The sequence below is a fragment of the Salmo salar genome, chromosome 19 (assembly GCF_965601325.2).
Source record: "Salmo salar chromosome 19, fSalSal1, whole genome shotgun sequence".
In the NCBI taxonomy this organism is placed as follows: Eukaryota; Metazoa; Chordata; class Actinopteri; order Salmoniformes; family Salmonidae; genus Salmo; species Salmo salar.
In genome coordinates this window covers 9,330,001-9,349,743 of record NC_138309.1, presented here as the reverse complement: position 1 = coordinate 9,349,743, position 19,743 = coordinate 9,330,001, and the positions used below count along the sequence as shown (strand labels likewise).

At 43.3% G+C, this 19,743-nt stretch overlaps 1 protein-coding gene across 1 annotated transcript in view; it reads left to right on the top strand.

Moving 5' to 3' along the window:
• The first annotated feature begins 712 nt into the window (after positions 1-712).
• The window catches only part of LOC106578389 (contactin-associated protein-like 2), a 227,629-nt gene continuing 208,598 nt past the window's right edge, over positions 713-19,743 (top strand). Inside the window, exon 1 of the mRNA XM_045702061.2 lies at positions 713-1,263. Within this exon, the coding sequence (XP_045558017.1) occupies positions 1,167-1,263 (97 nt within the window). The 5' untranslated portion in view covers positions 713-1,166. The remainder of the gene's footprint in view (positions 1,264-19,743) is intronic.

Below are 19,743 nucleotides of genomic sequence, written 5' to 3'. Positions count from 1 at the left end.
AAGCATTTCAGCTGGAATAACTATTTCAATAACGGTCCAAAAAAAACAAGTAACAGATTGGTTTAGAAAAATGTATGTTATTTATATATGAGTAGCATAATATGAATTACTCAATCAATGTGCGTGTAAAAACATAGATATTGAAACAAACAATTCCAAAATACAACCTGCAACAGAGCATGCTGGGAAATATGATAATGATGGGTGTGGTTTTGGGTTAACACTGGTTATTAACACCAACACTGTGGTTCTTTTACACCAATGAGTGTTAATTTAACACTTAAAGTGAATGTAATACCTGAATCATGACTGTAATGTTACACTGAAAAATCAACACTAGGTAGTACTGGCCATAAAATGTGTCTTGGAGTGCAGCCCATTCGAGGATCCAGAGACCTTCCTATCAGGACTCTCAGCACAATCAAGTCCATTCCCTTCTTTTCTTCTCGTTTAAATGTGTAGAGTAGGACTATATAGCCCATATGCTATCTATAATGTGTATAATTGCTATTATAATAGGTGTCGTAATCCTAAATGTATAAAAATCAACGGGTCTGACAATCTTTTCTAAATATGGGAGGGTTACAAATGCATGCTGGCCCGTGGTGTCCCAAGAGGATTCCAACGGGTACGTCGCGAGGAACATACCAACTGCCACCGGAAAGTGCGAAGCGGAGAGAGGGACAGAGCGAGAGAGCAACTTCAGCACCAATCAGCACTGGGCAGCGACTTCCGAGCGAAACGAAGCTTCTTTCATGAAGCCATCAGCAAATAGCTTTCAGTCTTACTAGTCGACACTACATTGAGTGCTGCCTACCTGAAAAATGGCTTGATATTGTAACAATTATTAACAGTCTCTATCTATCCTCTAATGTAGTTATTGGCTGTGACGTCGTTAAAGTTGGGGGTCGCGGCCACCGCTCTCGGATGAGATAGGAAAGCTTCTGTTGGTTGGTAGGCAATACGACTGAGATTGAGAGAGAGAGAGAGAGAGAGAGAGAGAGAGAGCAAGTGGTAGAAAAGAGAGATTCGCGCGCGCGGAGTCTTCTCCTCGCCAGTCTGTAGCTCTCGAGCGGCAGGAGGGCATTGTCTCGTGCTAAAAGGATATATTTCTCCGCCACTTTCATTTATCCTGTTTTCTCCCTCAGTATTTTATCAACGCGAAGATGCGCCGTCCTGGGTTGGTCTCAACATTCACGTTAACGTCAATGCTGTGGATTTTTAACAGTTTCCGCAGCCTGCACGGAGCTCTCCCTTTCGCACGTAAGTTACCGGTTTGTTTCATCGTCATTTTCCGTTTAGTGGTGGTGGTGGCTTTCGGGTGCATCCTGGGGCAGGGGATGATGGAAGGGAGGGCATGAGAACCGAGCTGCACGCTGATGCACGGAGTGGATACGGTTTGATGCCGTTATGAACATGTATTTTTGTAGATGGTGTCAACTGATTGTATTTAGTCATTAGTGTTTCATGGGTGAATGTATGTGATGGTGCAGCTACGACGCTCCAGAATATTTCCCTCTTATTCCCCCAAAGCTAAATGGGTTTACACTATTAGAACCGGTGTTGTTGTCTAGGGTCAGTTATACATGAAGGGATGCTCGCCTAGCCGGTGCGGACAGGAAAAGGTAGGCTATATGAGAAAAGCATGCTGCTGGTGGTGGAACTTCATGCTTTGATTGGTTGCCACTTACATTTTTTGAGAGGTTGTCAACGTGTATCTAGCTAAGGCTATGGGTTTTCCATTGCAGATAGCCAAGATTATTTTGGAGACCTGTCTGTACCTTGTTTAGAGTTAATGGGTCATTTGGTAGGTGGTCAGTTATTATGTTTTTTCTCTGCAATGAGTATCTATGGCAAATAAATAATTCACAATAAAGATGATGACTATATTTGGATTCGGTGTAGGCTATACATTAACTGTAGTGCTCCTGCTCTAACATACCTGAATCTACATGATCCTCAGGACATCAACACACCTAGGAGGATGGACGCCCCTGGCATACATCATAGATGTGTCCTAGATCAGAACACCTGAAATCTGATCTCTACTATAACAATATGAACTAGTCATGTTGGTCCAGAGCACTGTTACAGTATGTATTGTCCTCCTCAGTCGTATTTACAACATCTCATTTAAACTGCATCCATGAAGCTGTGTGTGTGTGTGTGTGTGTGTGTGTGTGTGTGTGTGTGTGTGTGTGTGTGTGTGTGTGTGTGTGTGTGTGTGTGTGTGTGTGTGTGTGTGTGTGTGTGTGTGTGTGTGTGTGTGGTCTGTAGATTAATCATGCTCAGTGACAGTTGAGTAAGGAGAGGGAAACCAGACTGTTAGCTGTTAATTGCACTGCCATTTCTCTCTCTCTTTCTCTCTCTCTCTCTCTCTCTCTTCTCTTCTCCCTCTGGAGATTACCCTGTCCATTCCTCTTTCTCTCTACCTTTCTTTGTTTCTCCCTTCTACTGTCTCTTTCCTGATCTCTTTCTACACCTCTCCCTTTCTCTTCCCCTCTCATCCACTCTTTCTCTTCTTCTCTATATCTCTTCCCCTCTCATCCACTCTTTCTCTTCTTCTCTATATCTCTTCCCCCACTGATCCACCCTTCCCTTTCTTTCTTTCTCTCTCTCTCCATCCCCATCTCCCACGCTCTATCTCTCTCCATTCTTCAGTTCTTCTCTTTCGCTCTGCCTCATTTTGTCTCTCCTCCGCTACACCATTTTTCTCCTCCACCTTTTCCCTCTCGCTACCTGATTACTAAAAACTCCCTTCTACCAGGATTCTCTCTAGGGAGAAACTGTGTGTGTGTGTGTGTGTGGTGGGTGGGGTGGGGGGTGGGGGGGGGGGGGGGGTGCATGTGGGTGTGTATGTGTGTGTGTATGTCTCTCTCTCCAGGGATCAGGTGTAGGACCAGGGACAGGATCAGTAATGGATGGATCTGATCCACAGCCCCACAGCCCACAGACCAGCCAGACACTGGGGCTAGCTTTCCATACAACTGTTCCCCTCTCCCTCTCCTTGGTATAACACAAGACTAGGATATAGAACTGTATCTGAATCTGAACATAATGTTGAAACATGTTGTTTTTCTATAAAGCACCTCTTTAGTAGAGATACAATTTCCTTCCAAGAGTAGTGGAATATCTTTATTCCATTCACTTTTTCATATAGGGACATGAATACCAAGATGATTCTATGCTTTAAGGAAACAAATCCCTTTGTGTCAATGCACAGTGACAACCCATGCAGGATAATTCCTTTAACAATGTCCAACTACCACGACTACCATACCCGAGTGTGTGTGTGTGTGTGTGTGTGTGTGTGTGTGTGTGTGTGTGTGTGTGTGTGTGTGTGTGTGTGTGTGTGTGTGTGTGTGTGTGTGTGTGTGTGGGTGGGTGGGTGGGTGGGTGGGTGGGTGGGTGTGCGTGCGTGCGTGTGTGGGAGAGAGAGAGAGCGAGAGAGACGGAGAGAGATGGATAGAGGGAGACGGAGAGAGAGCAGAATCTAAAGTTATTCTAGTGGAATGTGTTCTTATTAGCACAAGTCAGAACACATCGACCTCGATTGGAAACGGTTCAAGAAGGATGAACAAAGGATGGAGGAATAGAGAGAGCGTTTGTCATGAGGGAGAACGGGATGAGGTTTGATAGCTTGTAGAATGGACAGAGCGTTTGTCATGAGGGAGAGCGGGATGAGGTTTGATAGCTTGTAGAATGGACAGAGCGTTTGTCATGAGGGAGAGCGGGATGAGGTTTGATTGGATGTAGAATGGAGAGAGCGTTTGTCATGAGGGAGAACGGGATGAGGTTTGATAGCTTGTAGAATGGAGAGAGCGTTTGTCATGAGGGAGAATGGGATGAGGTTTGATAGCTTGTAGAATGGACAGAGCGTTTGTCATGAGGGAGAACGGGATGAGGTTTGATAGCTTGTAGAATGGAGAGAGCGTTTGTCATGAGGGAGAGCGGGATGAGGTTTGATAGCTTGTAGAATGGAGAGAGCGTTTGTCATGAGGGAGAGCGGGATGAGGTTTGATAGCTTGTAGAATGGACAGAGCGTTTGTCATGAGGGAGAGCGGGATGAGGTTTGATAGCTTGTAGAATGGACAGAGCGTTTGTCATGAGGGAGAGCGGGATGAGGTTTGATAGCTTGTAGAATGGAGAGAGCGTTTGTCATGAGGGAGAGCGGGATGAGGTTTGATAGCTTGTAGAATGGAGAGAGCGTTTGTCATGAGGGAGAACGGGATGAGGTTTGATAGCTTGTAGAATGGAGAGAGCATTTGTCATGAGGGAGAACGGGATGAGGTTTGATAGCTTGTAGAATGGAGAGAGCATTTGTCATGAGGGAGAACGGGATGAGGTTTGGTAGCTTGGGGAGAACGGGATGAGATTTGATAGCTTGTAGAATGGCAGTCTGAGGGAGAGCAGTGACCACTAGCATTCTATCATTCACTATTATTTCAAATCATCAATGTTGTTATTCTAGCTTGTTATTCCAGCACCGCCATTATATTCAGCTATTACATTACATCTCCTCACCAAAAAAGAAACAAATTAAAATAAAAAAGTAAACAAATTGTAGGAGTACTTGATGTTCGGTTGTGTTCTCCCCCATTCTGTCTAGTCACTATTTAATCTTTAGCAAGTAGTGCAGTTGACCTGCCATCAGAGTGTAACCTACATTCTGACCTGAACCCTTTTAGCCCTGTGTGCTTGTGCTGGCCTGCCAATAGTCACAAGAGACACAAAGCAACCCGGGCACTCACTTTCCTTCTATTCCATTTGGTGTGGCAGATGTTAGCAGCAACAGAGTACTTTAGGACACACATACACCCCACCCCACCCCCACGACACAAACACACACAGACATAAAACACACACACACGCAGACCATTAGCTTTTTACAAACGACCATCTCTCTGTAGTCCTGTATTTCCTCTGCCTCTGTTTTCCCCTATGGGTGAAGATAAAGGGCGGCTGTAGTCAGGGGAAGGTGTGGGGACATTCATTCACTCCATCTAGCCCTGTAAATGGGTAAATAAGGTATTCAAGCGGCTTAAGAAACAAATTGAATGCAAAGGCAGGGAGTAAAAACATTTGTCTAAGTGGAAGCACTGTGGCCTTTACAACGTTGTTTCTTCCAGTAGGACTGGCGGCTTGGTGTGTGTGTGTGTGTGTGTGTGTGTGTGTGTGTGTGTGTGTGTGTGTGTGTGTGTGTGTGTGTGTGTGTGTGTTAATAACAGATATAGTCCATTAACCCTTGCTCAAGGTCCTGCAGAGGTACACCATCACTCAGACAAGAGTAACTGCCTCCACTTTTCACCTCTCTCTCTCTCTTGTTCTCGCCCTCTCTCTTTCTCTTACCGTCCATCCCTCCCTCTCTCTCTCTCTCTCTCTCTCTCAAACACACACATCTCTTTCTCTCCCTTTCTCTTGCGCTATCTCACCTCTCTCTCCTCACACCTCTCTCTCACTCCTCTCTGTGTCTATATCACTCTCTTACCTCTTTCTGACCCTCACTCTCTCTTCCTTTCACTTCTCTCACACATAACTGTATACATTTCTTACTTTCCTTCAAACACTGCAATCTCTCCCCCTCTTCCTCTTCCTCTCCCTTCTCCCCTCCTCCTCTCTTTGTCCCTGTCTTCATCACTGCTGTTCCTAGACTCAGTGTATCTCTCTATTAATGACACTGGATAATCCTGGCTATTGTTGATGAGGGTCAAATCCCTAGAAACAAGTGTGTGTGTGTTTGTGCACATGTGTGCGTGTGTGTGTGTGCGTGCGTGTCTGTGTGTGTGTGTGTGTTTGTGCACGTGTGTGTGTGTGTGTGTGTGGTGTGTGTGTGTGTGTGTGTGTGTGTGTGTGTGTGTGTGTGTGTGTGTGTGTGTGTGTGTGTGTGTGTGTGTGTGTGTGTGTGTGTGTGTGTGATACATCATCCAGCAGACATCCTCTGCTGTCTAGTCATTTCCTATGGAACGTCTGAAGTGTGTGTTATTGATTGAGTCCGGGCTAGAGTGAAACAGAAGCATCTCTGATAGTCTATCAAGGACACTATGAAAGGATGGTAAAGCCATGGCTGGGGAGGGCCTTGTATGTCTTGTAAGAAGATTATACATTACATTATAGTCATTGTCGAGCAGCTGTTTTGCAGCTGACCCTGCCTACCTATAGTGTGTAAATGGTGTATCTGGGGGTTGGGATACGGCTACAGTATCAGCAAAACGACATGTTTCTGTTAAATAATGGATAAATAAAACATATATTCCAATCAGTCTGCTCTATTCTTTCTATTCTATTGTAGTCTATAAGGGAAAATCCAATTTTTGCTTTTTTCTGTATAGATTGTCCTCACACTATAGATTGCGCTGGTGTGATATTTATACTTAATTCATTTAATAAAAATGTGATTCCTAACTTAAAGTCTATTTCGAAAAAATAAAGGTATTCTTTCCTTTCTTCTATTGGATGACACATACATGTAGAATGATATAGGATCACATTTATCTTTCCATGTGTAAATGTTTTCCTTTAAGGAGGCTGACTTTCATCTGAACAGAGTATCAAAAAATCGTATAACACCAGAAACTGTTTTTGTGCTTTAGAAAGGACGTCATCACATCTTTCTGTTCAGTATCCATTTAAAGCCACTGAATATTGGCTAAAATGGCTTTCAGAACACATAATGAAAGAACAGCATTGATCCTTAAATGATGACATGTCATAATTGTTTTCATCTACTGTGTGTGGGTGTGTGTGTGTGTGTGTGTGTATCTCTTACAGGGGACAGGGCTAGCCGTCCAAGTAAACAACACTCTCATGGCTGCTCATCCCCCTGTCTCAGCGCTCTATCCTCTCTCTCTTTCTATTTCTCTCTCTCTCTCTAAAGAAGACCTCCTTGACCGGTTTGTTTCTCTCTGTTGGGGAGGCATCAAGCCTGCTATTTATAGGAAAGAGAGACAGAGAGAGGGAGATAGAGAGATGGAGAGAGACAAAGGGAGAACATGTAGCCCTGCCTGACTGCATAGGCGAGAGTGATGAGAGGATGAGATGGGAGAAAAACTAGCCTTGCCTGGGTAATGGAATAAGGGAATGGAGAGAGAATATGAGGAGGAGGAAAAGAGGATGGTGAGAGATGGGATAGTCAGGCCTCACTGAGTAGAGTGGAAAGGAGCAAGAGAGGTAGAAGGGAGAGAGGTAGAAGGGAGAGAGGTAGAAGGGAGAGAGGTGGAAGGGAGAGAGGTGGTAGGAAGAGAGATGGGAGGGACAGAAGTGGAAGGGACAGAGGTAGAAGGGACGGAATAAAAAACGGGAGGAGGAGGAGGAGGCATATGTATTCTGGCACTACTCTGAGGCCTCCCTCCTCTGCTCCCCATGAACAAACCCTTACACGCTTCTTAAGGGTTTAATCCTGTACAGCTTACTGTACATCTAGCACGCATTTCCAAACAATCACAACACCCCTCTGGACTTACTAGGGGAGACCCCCATTAGCCTGTGATTGATACCTGCTATTGCCCAACTGGACTACATGATATTGACCTGTATTTAGCACATACAGTGGGGGGAAAAAGTATTTGATCCCCTGCTGATTTTGTATGTTTGCCCACTTACAAAGAAATGATCAGTCTATCATTTTAATAGTAGGTTTATTTGAACAGTGAGAGACAGAATAACAACAAAAAAATCCAGAAAAACGCATGTCAAAAATGTTATAAATTGATTTGCATTTTAATGAGGGAAATAAGTATTTGACCCCTCTGCAAAACATGACTTAGTACTTGGTGGCAAAACCCTTGTTGGCAATCACAGAGGTCAGACGTTTCTTGTAGTTGGCCACCAGGTTTGCACACATCACAGGAGGGATTTTGTCCCACTCCTCTTTGCAGATCTTCTCCAAGTCATTAAGGTTTCGAGGCTGACGTTTGGCAACTCGAACCTTCAGCTCCCTCCACAGATTTTCTATGCAATTAAGGTCTGGAGACTGGCTAGGCCACTCCAGGACCTTAATGTGCTTCTTCTTGAGCCACTCCTTTGTTGCCTTGGCCGTGTGTTTTGGGTCATTGTCATGCTGGAATACCCATCCACGACCCATTTTCAATGCCCTGGCTGAGGGACTGAAGTTTTGACCCAAGATTTGATGGTACATGGACCCGTCCATCGTCCCTTTGATGCGGTGAAGTTGTCCTGTCCCCTTAGCAGAAAAAACCTGTCACGCTTGTTGTCGGTGAATGAGGACCAAAACGCAGCAGGTACGTGAATGCTCATCTTGATTTTTAATTATTTTCAAAACGAACATACAAAACACAAAAAACGAACACTCGACAAATAAACAGTCTGGTAAGGCACAAGGCTATACACAGAATAATCACCCACAAATCACACATACAAACACACCCTAATATATGGAACTCTCAATCAAAGGCAGATAGACAACACCTGCCTTCAACTGAGAGTCCCAACCCCAATCAACCAAACATAGAAACACACAACCTAGACTAACCATAGAATTACTAAACATAAACCAAAACCCGGAATTACTAAATCAAACACCCTTTACACAAAACACACCACCCCGAACCACAGAAAACAAATACCCCCTGCCACGCCCTGACCAAACTACAAAACAATTAACCTTATATACTGGCCAGGACGTGACAAAACCCCCCTAAGCATAATGTTTCCACCTCCATGTTTGACGGTGGGGATGGTGTTCTTGGGGTCATAGGCAGCATTCCTCCTCCTCCAAACACGGCGAGTTGAGTTGATGTCAAAGAGCTCCATTTTGGTCTCACACTTTCACCAGTTGTCCTCTGAGTCATTCAGATGTTCATTGGCAGACTTCAGACGGGCCTGTATATGTATTCTTGAGCAGGGGGACGTTGCGGGCGCTGCAGGATTTCAGTCCTTCACGGCGTAGTGTGTTACCAATTGTTTTCTTGGTGACAATGGTCCCAGCTGCCTTGAGATCATTGACAAGATCCTCCAGTGTAGTTCTGGGCTGATTCCTCACCGTTCTCATGATCATTGCAACTCCACGAGGTGAGATCTTGCATGGAGCCCCAGGCCGAGGGAGATTGACAGTTCTTTTGTGTTTTTTCCATTTGCGAATAATCACACCAACTGTTGTCACCTTCTCACCAAACTGCTTGGCGATGGTCTTGTAGCCCATTCCAGCCTTGTGTAGGTCTACAATCTTGTCCCTGACATCCTTGGAGAGCTCTTTGGTCTTGGCCATGGTGGAGAGTTTGGAATCTGATTGATTGATTGCTTCTGTGGACATGTGTCTTTTATACAGTTAACAAGCTGCGGTTAGGAGCACTCCCTTTAAGAGTGTGCTCCTAATCTCAGCTCGTTACCTGTATAAAAGACACCTGGGAGCCAGACATCTTTCTGATTGACAGGGGGTCAAATACTTATTTCCATCATTAAAATGCAAATCAATTTATAACATTTTTCACATGCGTTTTTCGGGAATATTTTTATTGTTATTCTGTCTTTCACTGTTCAAATAAACCTACCATTAAAATTATAGACTGATCCTGTCTTTGTCAGTGGGCAAGCGTACAAAATCAGCAGGGGATCAAATACTTTTTCCCCCCACTGTAACTACCTGTGCTTTCTGCACGTGGCTGGATAAATACTGTTAGCTGCACACAGACACACACACACACACACACACACACACACACACACACACACACACACACACACACACACACACACACACACACACACACACACACACACACACACACACACACACACACACACACACACACACATATACGCCGAGTATACAAAACATTAGGAACACCTGCTCTTTCTATGACATAGACTGACCAGGTGAATCCAGGTGAAAGCTATGATCCCTTATTGATATCACTTGTTAAATCCTCTTTAATCCGTGTAGATGAAGGGGAGGACACAGGTTAAAGAAGGATTTTTAAGCCTTGGGACAATTGAGACGTGCCATTCAGAGGGTGAATGGGCAAGACAAAAGATTTAAGTGCTTTTGAATAGGGTATGGAAGTAGCAGTGTCGGTCGGTGCTGTTTAAGATGAGGGAGGACAAAACATTTTTTTCATGAGCATGGCCTTATTTCTATTACAGTATATTGGATGACTGTCATTCATATTCCATTCACCCAGTTCAATGTAACAGGGATAAGTTTAGGCTACAACATGATACTCCAATTTTCCCGGTACCCATCATGAGGTTCCTACAACCTAGCCTATGAATGAAAGTTTACAACGTAGGTGCACACAGGTTGAGAGAAAGATTTGAGGTGACATACAGTGACACATTCAATTCCACCCTGCACACTCTTTCCTGGGGTGTAATCATTAGTGCCAACAGTTGCAAACAATAGTTTCTATTGGACAAGTTCAGGTATGTTTATCCCCGTTCCATTTTGTTTGCTTCCTTTCAAGAAATGTTTTTCAACAGAATTGTCGGAAAGAATACACCCCTGATCACGCGTAAACACAGTTCACTTTCATAGCAGCCACGTTGTATTGCTTCTCGCATCAATGCTCTCTCTTCCTCTCACCTTTTCCCTTTGCTTGTGGACTTCAATACACAACACATCAGCTGTATGTGACCAGGCGAAAAAACATTTCCAAGCCAAACCACTACACACAGCCTACATCGTTGTCACCATATTAGCTGAAGTAAAGTCATAGTCAACATAGCTAATAGAACTAACGCGTTAGTAAACTCGCTACAATCATGCAGTAACGTTACAGTGTACAGTCAGTAAGAAGTTTAGCACTTACACTGGCGGGCCCCAGTAGCAATAGTAAAACCAAAAGCTAACCTTGACTTAGAAGGGTTCCAGTGTTGTGTTGGATAGTTATAGCCATCCAGCTAACATAGCATCCCTTTGTTTGAGCAGGGTGTTTGAGCTTTCAGCTCAAGATTTATTCTCTGATCCTTTGATTTGGTGGACACCATGTCAGTTCATGCTGCAAGAGCTCTGATCGTTTGGAGGACTTCCCTTTGGAATGTTGTCATAATTACTGTGTAAGTCTATGGAAGGGGGTGAGAACCATAAGCCTCCTAGGTTTTGTATTGAAGTCAATGTAGCCAGAGGAGGGCGGAAGATAGTTGTCATCCGGCTATACCATGGTGTTTTAAGTCACAGTTTTACTGTGAATGCTGAGGCTGTACCTGCTTTAAGCTATCATAATGAAGGCCTACCAGAGTGGTCTACCAGAGTGGCCTACCATCTAAAACAATGGAGAAAATGCATCCCATAACATTTTAACATTTAACAGGGTTTGATATTAACCAGTTCATACACTTGTCCTTCAGACAAGAAGGTGACTGAAAATGATGTCGTGTTGTTTGATGCAAGAAACCACTTTACAAAATATAATGCTTTATTATTCCCATTCCATTGTTACAGAGAATCAGACAAATTATGCAACCCTCTGCCAATTGGCTACTTAGCTTATTCAAGCCTGTCTCAAAATACAACAATGCCCCTTCAAGACAAAAAAAAGCCCTTTATCTGACTCGCTTTCAAAGATGTCTAGAAAGGTGTAAGTTTTGTGCTCTTGTAGGAAGCAATCAGTCCCCTACTGCTGACTATAAATGATCTATTACTGGGCTAATAACTCACTAACTAGCAAAGGATATGAACAAAATGTGCACACGTGGCTACATGCAGATCTCGCTTTAATCTCAAAACAAGCGCATCTACTCACGACCGCTAATGCTGTAAACACAGTCCAGTTCAAAGTAAATGGCACAGATCCATATATGGCAATGGTCTATTTGCATATAAGCCTACTGCAGCTCTGATTGTTTATGCCACACCGGTCTGCGTAGAGTACGGCTGAATAGTGAGTGTCAATGCAATAGAATCCTACTCCGATGCATTCTGCCTCCAACAAAATCTGTTGCATAGTTTGATTTGTTTTGCTATGTTGCATTGGAAGTGGCTAATATTGCGTGTCACAATTACCACAGTAAAGGGAAACGTTTATAGTGTTAACAGGGAAAACTCTAGAACAGTGGTCACCAACCTTTTCTGAGTCAAGATCACTTTAAGTCAAAATGCAAGCCGAGATCTACCATTCATATTTTTTTCTTACATTACTTAAAAACCGTAAACCTATGCAACATTAACCAATTAATAACAGTACTGTAGCAATGAGGTTTGTGCAGTAAGCTATAGGCCCAATACATTACTACCGCATATTGGCTTTGCTTGAATTGCACTGCCAATGCATTGTCATTCAGGCCATTTTTTAAAACTATATTTCAAAATTTGAGGTAGGCTATATGATCACACCGGTAATAGATCCATTGTTGTATTACTTGTGAGGCACAGCTGAGTGAGCATACATTTAAAGAATTGTTATTTTATTTTACTGGGCTGATGGTGCCTGCATCTGATGGTCAGTCTCAGCGGAGGGAGAGAGCAGCAGACTGAGGGTCCATCTCTCAACATCCCTCCACTCTCCCTTTCCTCCACTGACCAAAAAGGGACACCGTCTTCCAGCTGATGGCAAAACTCGAGTCGCACCGCATTATTTCTGCCTCATGTACAAATTCATGTTGTTACTCTGATGAACAGAGAAAGTTAAATATTCCTTTACATTAAAAAAGACCCAAGCCGCTAATAATAACAACAAGCCTATAGATACACTTTCCTACTCATTCATTACTGCTGCAGTGCTTGATGTAGCGCTGAGTGGAAATAGGAAGAACACTCATTTTATGTCTTATAAAAGTGTTGAATACAGTGTTGACACTGCTGGTAAGAACTTAAAGATAAACTCACTAATAAAACTGCATCTCTGCTGTATTCGCTGACATTGTCTCTCTAGTCATGGTTTTAAACGTTTTGAAATCTCACAGTATCAACTTTGATGTAGCTTTCTTTTATGCCTTCTACGTTACTGCAGACACGGTAATCTGAGCCATCCGACTGGGCAGCGGTAGGCCTATAGTGCACTTGATTTGCTCTCTGGGCCCTCTGGGAAGACAGAGTTTGGCAACAGTTCATATACCCGTTGCGCAGGGCACCTGAATCGGGTGCACCTACCGCCAAGAGCCCTAGACAAATAAAAAAATATATCTTTGTCATTGGGTTTTTTACAGAAATGTTTGGCGATCGACTAGGAATGCCTTGGATATCGAAAATTGAGTGAAGTGCTCAAGAAAGTTGAGTGAAGTTCAATCTGGTGCTTCTCTCTTTGGGCTGATATTTCTGAGCGGCAGTCCCAGGGGAGCTGGCCGGCAGTCTCGGGGCTTTGAGTGAACATTGGTGTGTCAGGAACTGCAACACTGCTGGGTTTTTCAAGCTCAACAGTTTCTGGTGTGTATCAAGAATAGTCCACCACCCAAAGGACATCCAGTCAATTTGACAACTGTGGGAAGCATTGGAGTCAACATGGGCCAGCATCCCTGTGGAACGCTTTCAACACCTTGTTAGAGTCCATGCCCCAATGAATTGACGCTGTTCTGAGGGCAAAAGCTGGTGCAACTCAATATTAAGAAGGTGTTCCTAATGCTTTGTATACTCAGTGTATACACAGTCACATGCATGGTTGGAGAAACACCAAAATAAAATCGCACTAATCCCATCCCAGACATAGATTATGATAGTGAAACTGATCAGAGATGGGTTTATGTGTAATGCTATGGAAGTTTGCCATCAGTTTATCACCAAACCACCAAAAAACCCAAACACGCACGCACACACACACACACACACACACACACACACACACACACACACACACACACACACACACACACACACACACACACACACACACACACACACACACATTATAAATACCAATCCCAGACATATATTATGGTAGTGAAACTGATCAGGGATGTGTTTATGCAGTAATCCTATGGATGTTTGGCCATCAGAACATCCCAGATTTACACTAAAACCTAGTTGAATCAGATGTGTAATTGTAAGGCTGGATCAAAACCCTTCACATCCAGACCCAGCAGCTCTCTGTTCAGGAGGAGGGTTGGCCACCACCACCTCCCTGCTCTAGCCTAAATAGTCCTTAGCGTGCCATGCTTCCCTGACTGCCTTATCTGTCTGGCTGGCTGGCTACTGTGTCTGGCCCTGTGCCCTGGTGTGCTGAGGTCAGGTGGGGTTGTGGTTGGTTTAGCACCCTGGGGAGTTTCTGTTCAACTGCTCTCTCTCTCTCTCTCTCTCTCTCTCTCTCTCTCTCTCTCTCTCTCTCTCTCTCTCTCTCTCTCTCTCTCTCTCTCTCACACACACACATCCTGCTCACATGGAACAACTGCTTAATGCAACACCCATGATACAAGACGATTATACTGCACTAAGACACTGCTACTGTACCTGTCTCTCTGCCAGGGAGTACTTGACACACACGTTACGTCTTGACACACACGTCAAGATGTAACATGTGTAGGATGTATGTAATTAATTGTTGCTTGTTACAGGAGAATAAGCCCACTGAATTGTCCCTCAGGGCAATCATTAATGTTTTATATTATACAGTGTAGTATACTGTACCTCTAGGATCTCTCTCTCGCTCTCTCTCTATCTCTCTCTCTCTATCTCTCTCTCCCTCTGAACTATAACAGCTCATGTTACAGTTGACAACAAACCCCTTAATTATGTTTAAAAACTTCAACGCTTGAGTGTGTGTGTGGGTGCTTCTGTATGTGTGTGTGTGTGTGTGTGTGTGTGTGTGTGTGTGTGTGTGTGGTGTGTGTGTGTGTGTGTGTGTGTGTGTGTGTGTGTGTGTGTGTGTGTGTGTGTGTGTGTGTGTGTGTGTGTGTGTGTGTGTGTGTGTGTGTGTGTGTGTGTGTGTGCATCTCAGATCTCAGAGAATGAGCAATTACACATATTTACTCATGACAAAATGAAAGGCGACACAGCTATTACAAAGTCATTTTCTGCTATTTTCTCTCTCCTTCCCTCCTTCCAAAGCCTTGTAGTCTAATGATCTCTCCCTCTCTCTCTCTCTTCTCTCTCTCCTTCCAAAGCCTTGCTGTGTAATGAGTCAGGTATCAGGGAACACTTCCTACTCTGAATAGTTGTACAGTACCACACATGCACACCAGTGGAGGCTCCTCAGAGGAGGAAGGGTAGGACCATCCACCTCAGTGAATTTCATAAAAAATTATGTTTTTAGATAAATCTATACTAAATATAATCATGTTACCAAATAATTGATTAAAACAAAGGTCTACAGTAGTATGCTCAACAGCACTCTGTTCGGCAGCACCATGGTGTAGCCGGAGGACAGCTAGCTTCCGCCCTCCTCTGGCTACATTGACTTCAATACAAAACCTAGGAGGTTCATGGTTCTCACCTCCTTCTATAGACTTACACAGTAATTATGACAATTTCCGGAGGAAATCCTCCAACCTATCAGAGCTCTTGCAGCATGATCTGACATGTTGTCCACCCAATCGACGATCAAGGACTTAATCAAGTACTGAAAGAATAAGCTACAGATAGTGTGGTGAGTAGTTGACTCAAAGAGAGAGAAATACAATAGTTTAACAATTTTGAACATATTAATTTCTTCCAAAATGAAGGAGACGCAAGAAAGAAATAGAGAGAGAATTTGTTTAATAAAATTCACTTTCAGTTGCACTTACTTAGCTAGCAAATGCAGCTATCTAGTTTATCCTACTGAAACACCCTGCTCAAACAGAGGGATACTATGTTAGCTAGCTGTTTATGACTATCCAACACAACACTGGAACTCTTCCAAGTCAAGGTAAGCTTTTGGTCTTACTAATTTATTGCCACCGGGGCCCGCCGGTGTAACTGCTTACTGACCATACACTGTAACGTTTCTACATGATAGTAGTGGGTTTACTAACGCGTTAGTTGTATTACTTATAGTATTAGCTATGTTGACTATGATGTTACTTTAGCTAATATGGTGACAACGATGTAGGCAGTGTGGCATGACAGATTCATTCTGCTGATTCTGTTGAAAAACATTTCTTAAATGGAGCAAACTGTTACATTGAACTGGGTGAATGGAATATGAATGACAGTCATCCAATATACTGTAATAGAAATAAGGCCATGCTCATTAAAGAAAAGAATCGTCCTCCCTCATCTTAAACGGCACTGACCGCGTTGGTGCATTGTCCATGTTCGTGTTTACCCAATTGTTCTTTAATTGCAGATGAATCTTTTTTAAGGTTGGTTTTAGGATCTTCTGTAATGACTCCATTAATGATGGCTCGGCCCATTGGAGTCTCAACATTCACGTTGCTACTGACTAATTAGAACCAGGACTTCCGTCTGCCTTTTAATGGGACTCACCATATCAACCTGAAGACATCTTTATTTGTGGTTGTTGCATTTATCAGGGATGGAGTCTATTTAGTTTAATACTCAGTATGTTCAGGAATGTATGTTCAAGGCCCTGCAACAGACTAGCATCCTGTCCTGGGGGTGTACTTGTACATCACGCTGCCTGACGCTTGATGTACAATGGGTTTGGGCCGGGACAAGGTTTTCTTATGTTTAAGAAAATCTATTTAAATCCATAGAAATGTAAATAGTACATTATCTTCTGAAGATGATGTGGCTATGTGTCTGTCAGACAGTTTGTATGTCAGTATTAAAACAGATTCTTTAACTTGACCTACTGAATGAAAGGATTACACAATCCACAGCTAGGGATTAAGCTTATTCCACACACACACACACACACACACACACACACACACACACACACACACACACACACACACACACACACACACACACACACACACACACACACACACACACACACACACACACACACACACACACACACACACACACACACACACACGTACTCTTTCTCTTTTAGCCAGCTGTCAACCCCTCCTCCCACTCTCCACATCTATTGCTTGATGTTAGCATTATAATATCAAAATTATCAGCGGCTTCGAAGCTACCACACAGTTATCTGACATGTGTGACTATTTGCAGAATGATCTTACTGTAATTCTGCAGGCACTACTGATGAGTGGGTGTGTGAATGTGTAGAACAGTCAACTTGCACATTGTAAATATCAGTGCGTGTTTCCTTTGAACGAGGCTCAGAAGTTTCAAATGCTAAAACACACTTACACACACACACACACTGACACACACACGTGCACACGCGAGAACTAAGAGACATGACAGAGAGAGAAAGAGAGAGAGCGAGAGAAGAGAGAACTAAGATTCATGAAAGAGAGAGAGAGAGAAGAGAGAACTAAGATTCATGAAAGAGAGAGAGAGAGAAGAGAGAACTAAGATTCATGAAAGAGAGAGAGAGAAGAGAGAACTAAGATTCATGAAAGAGAGAGAGACAGAAGAGAGAACTAAGAGACATGACAGAGAGAGAGAGAGAGACAAACCTGTTCTACTAACACACTGAAGCCTCAGTACCAGAACATCCAACCAATCAGAATACTCCGAATTACAACACAGTCAAAACAAAACTACATTGCTTATTGGGTACAAACACAAAGCAAAATGCAGTGCTATTTGGCCCTAAATTGACAGTACACCGTGGCTAACTATTTGACCATGGTTATGATCAAAACCTTAGAAAAACCTTGACAAAGTACAGGCTCAGTGAGAACAGCCTTGCAATTGAGAAGGGTAGACACAGGTTAACATGGCTCCCTGTAGAGGAAAGGCTGTGAAACCACTGCACCACAGCAGAACCTGAGACGGAGCTACATTTCCTGACAAAATGTCAAAAATATAAAACAATTAGAGAGTGTCATTTCCCCAAATTTGAAACCCTTATTCAAGGTTTCACAGACCTCTCTGATGAGGATAGGCTACCCGTCCTGTTGGGGGAGGACGCAGAGAGCTGTGGGTTGGCAGCGCACTACATTGCTGCCTGCCATAAGTTGAGGGACAGTGTCTGACAGACCAATAAACCTGCACATGTCCTCTACTGTATGATTATTGTTATTGTTCAATGTGTTGGTTATTTTGACCCTTGGTTATTGTTGTTACTGTTGTCCCGTTGACAATATTTGATTCTCATTTTTATTTATTTTTATATTGTAAATATCCAAAATAAGCTTTGGCAATATGTATATTGTTACGTCATGCCAATAAAGCGAATTGAATTGAATTGAATTGAATTGAGAGAGAGAACTAAGAGACATGACAGAGAGAGAGAGAGAACTAAGAGACATGACAGAGAGAGAGAGAGAGAGAGAGAGAGAGAGAACTAAGAGACATGACAGAGAGAGAGAGAGAGAGAACTAAGAGACGTGACAGAGAGAGAGAGAACTAAGAGACATGACAGAGAGAGAGAACTAAGATACATGACAGAGAGAGAGAGATAACTAAGAGACATGACAGAGAGAGAGAGAGAACTAAGATACATGACAGAGAGAGAGAGAGAGAACTAAGAGACATGACAGAGAGAGAGAGAACTAAGAGACATGACAGAGAGAGAGAGAGAACTAAGAGACATGACAGAGAGAGAGAGAACTAAGAGACATGACAGAGAGAGAGAGAGAACTAAGAGACATGACAGAGAGAGAGAACTAAGTTACATGACAGAGAGAGAGAGAGAACTAAGAGACATGACAGAGAGAGAGAGAGAACTAAGATACATGACAGAGAGAGAGAGAGAGAACTAAGAGACATGACAGAGAGAGAGAGAACTAAGAGACATGACAGAGAGAGAGAGAGAACTAAGAGACATGACAGAGAGAGAGAGAACTAAGAGACATGACAGAGAGAGAGAGAGAGAGAGAGAGAGAGAACTAAGAGACATGACAGAGAGAGAACTAAGAGACATGACAGAGAGAGCGAGAGAACTAAGAGACATGACAGAGAGAGAGAGAGAGAACTAAGAGACATGACAGAGAGAGAGAGAACTAAGAGACATGACAGAGAGAGAGAGAACTAAGAGACATGACAGAGAGAGAAAGAACTAAGAGACATGACAGAGAGAGAGAGAGAGAGAGAGAGAGAACTAAGAGACATGACAGAGAGAGAGAGAACTAAGAGACATGACAGAGAGAGAGAGAGAACTAAGAGACATGACAGAGAGAGAGAGAACTAAGAGACATGACAGAGAGAGAGAGAACTAAGAGACATGACAGAGAGAGAGAGAGAGAGAGAACTAAGAGACATGACAGAGAGAGAGAGAGAACTAAGAGACATGACAGAGAGAGAGAGTACTAAGAGACATGACAGATAGAGAGAGAACTAAGAGACATGACAGAGAGAGAGGAAAGAGAACTAAGAGACATGACAGAGAGAGAGAGAGAACTAAGAGACATGACAGAGAGAGAGAGAACTAAGAGACATGACAGAGAGAGAGAACTAAGAGACATGACAGAGAGAGAGAGAGAGAGAGAGAGAGAGAGAACTAAGATACATGACAGAGAGAGAGAGAGAGAACTAAGAGACATGACAGAGAGAGAGAGAGAACTAAGAGACATGACAGAGAGAGAGAGAGAGAACTAAGAGACATGACAGAGAGAGAGAGAACTAAGATACATGACAGAGAGAGAGAGAGAACTAAGAGACATGACAGAGAGAGAGAGAGAACTAAGAGACATGACAGAGAGAGAGAGAGAGAACTAAGATACATGACAGAGAAAGAGAGAGAGAGAGAGGGAGAGAGAGAGAGAGGAGAGAGAACTAAGAGACATGACAGAGAGAGAGAACTAAGAGACATGACAGAGAGAGAGAGAACTAAGAGACATGACAGAGAGAGAGAACTAAGAGACATGACAGAGAGAGAGAGAGAACTAAGAGAC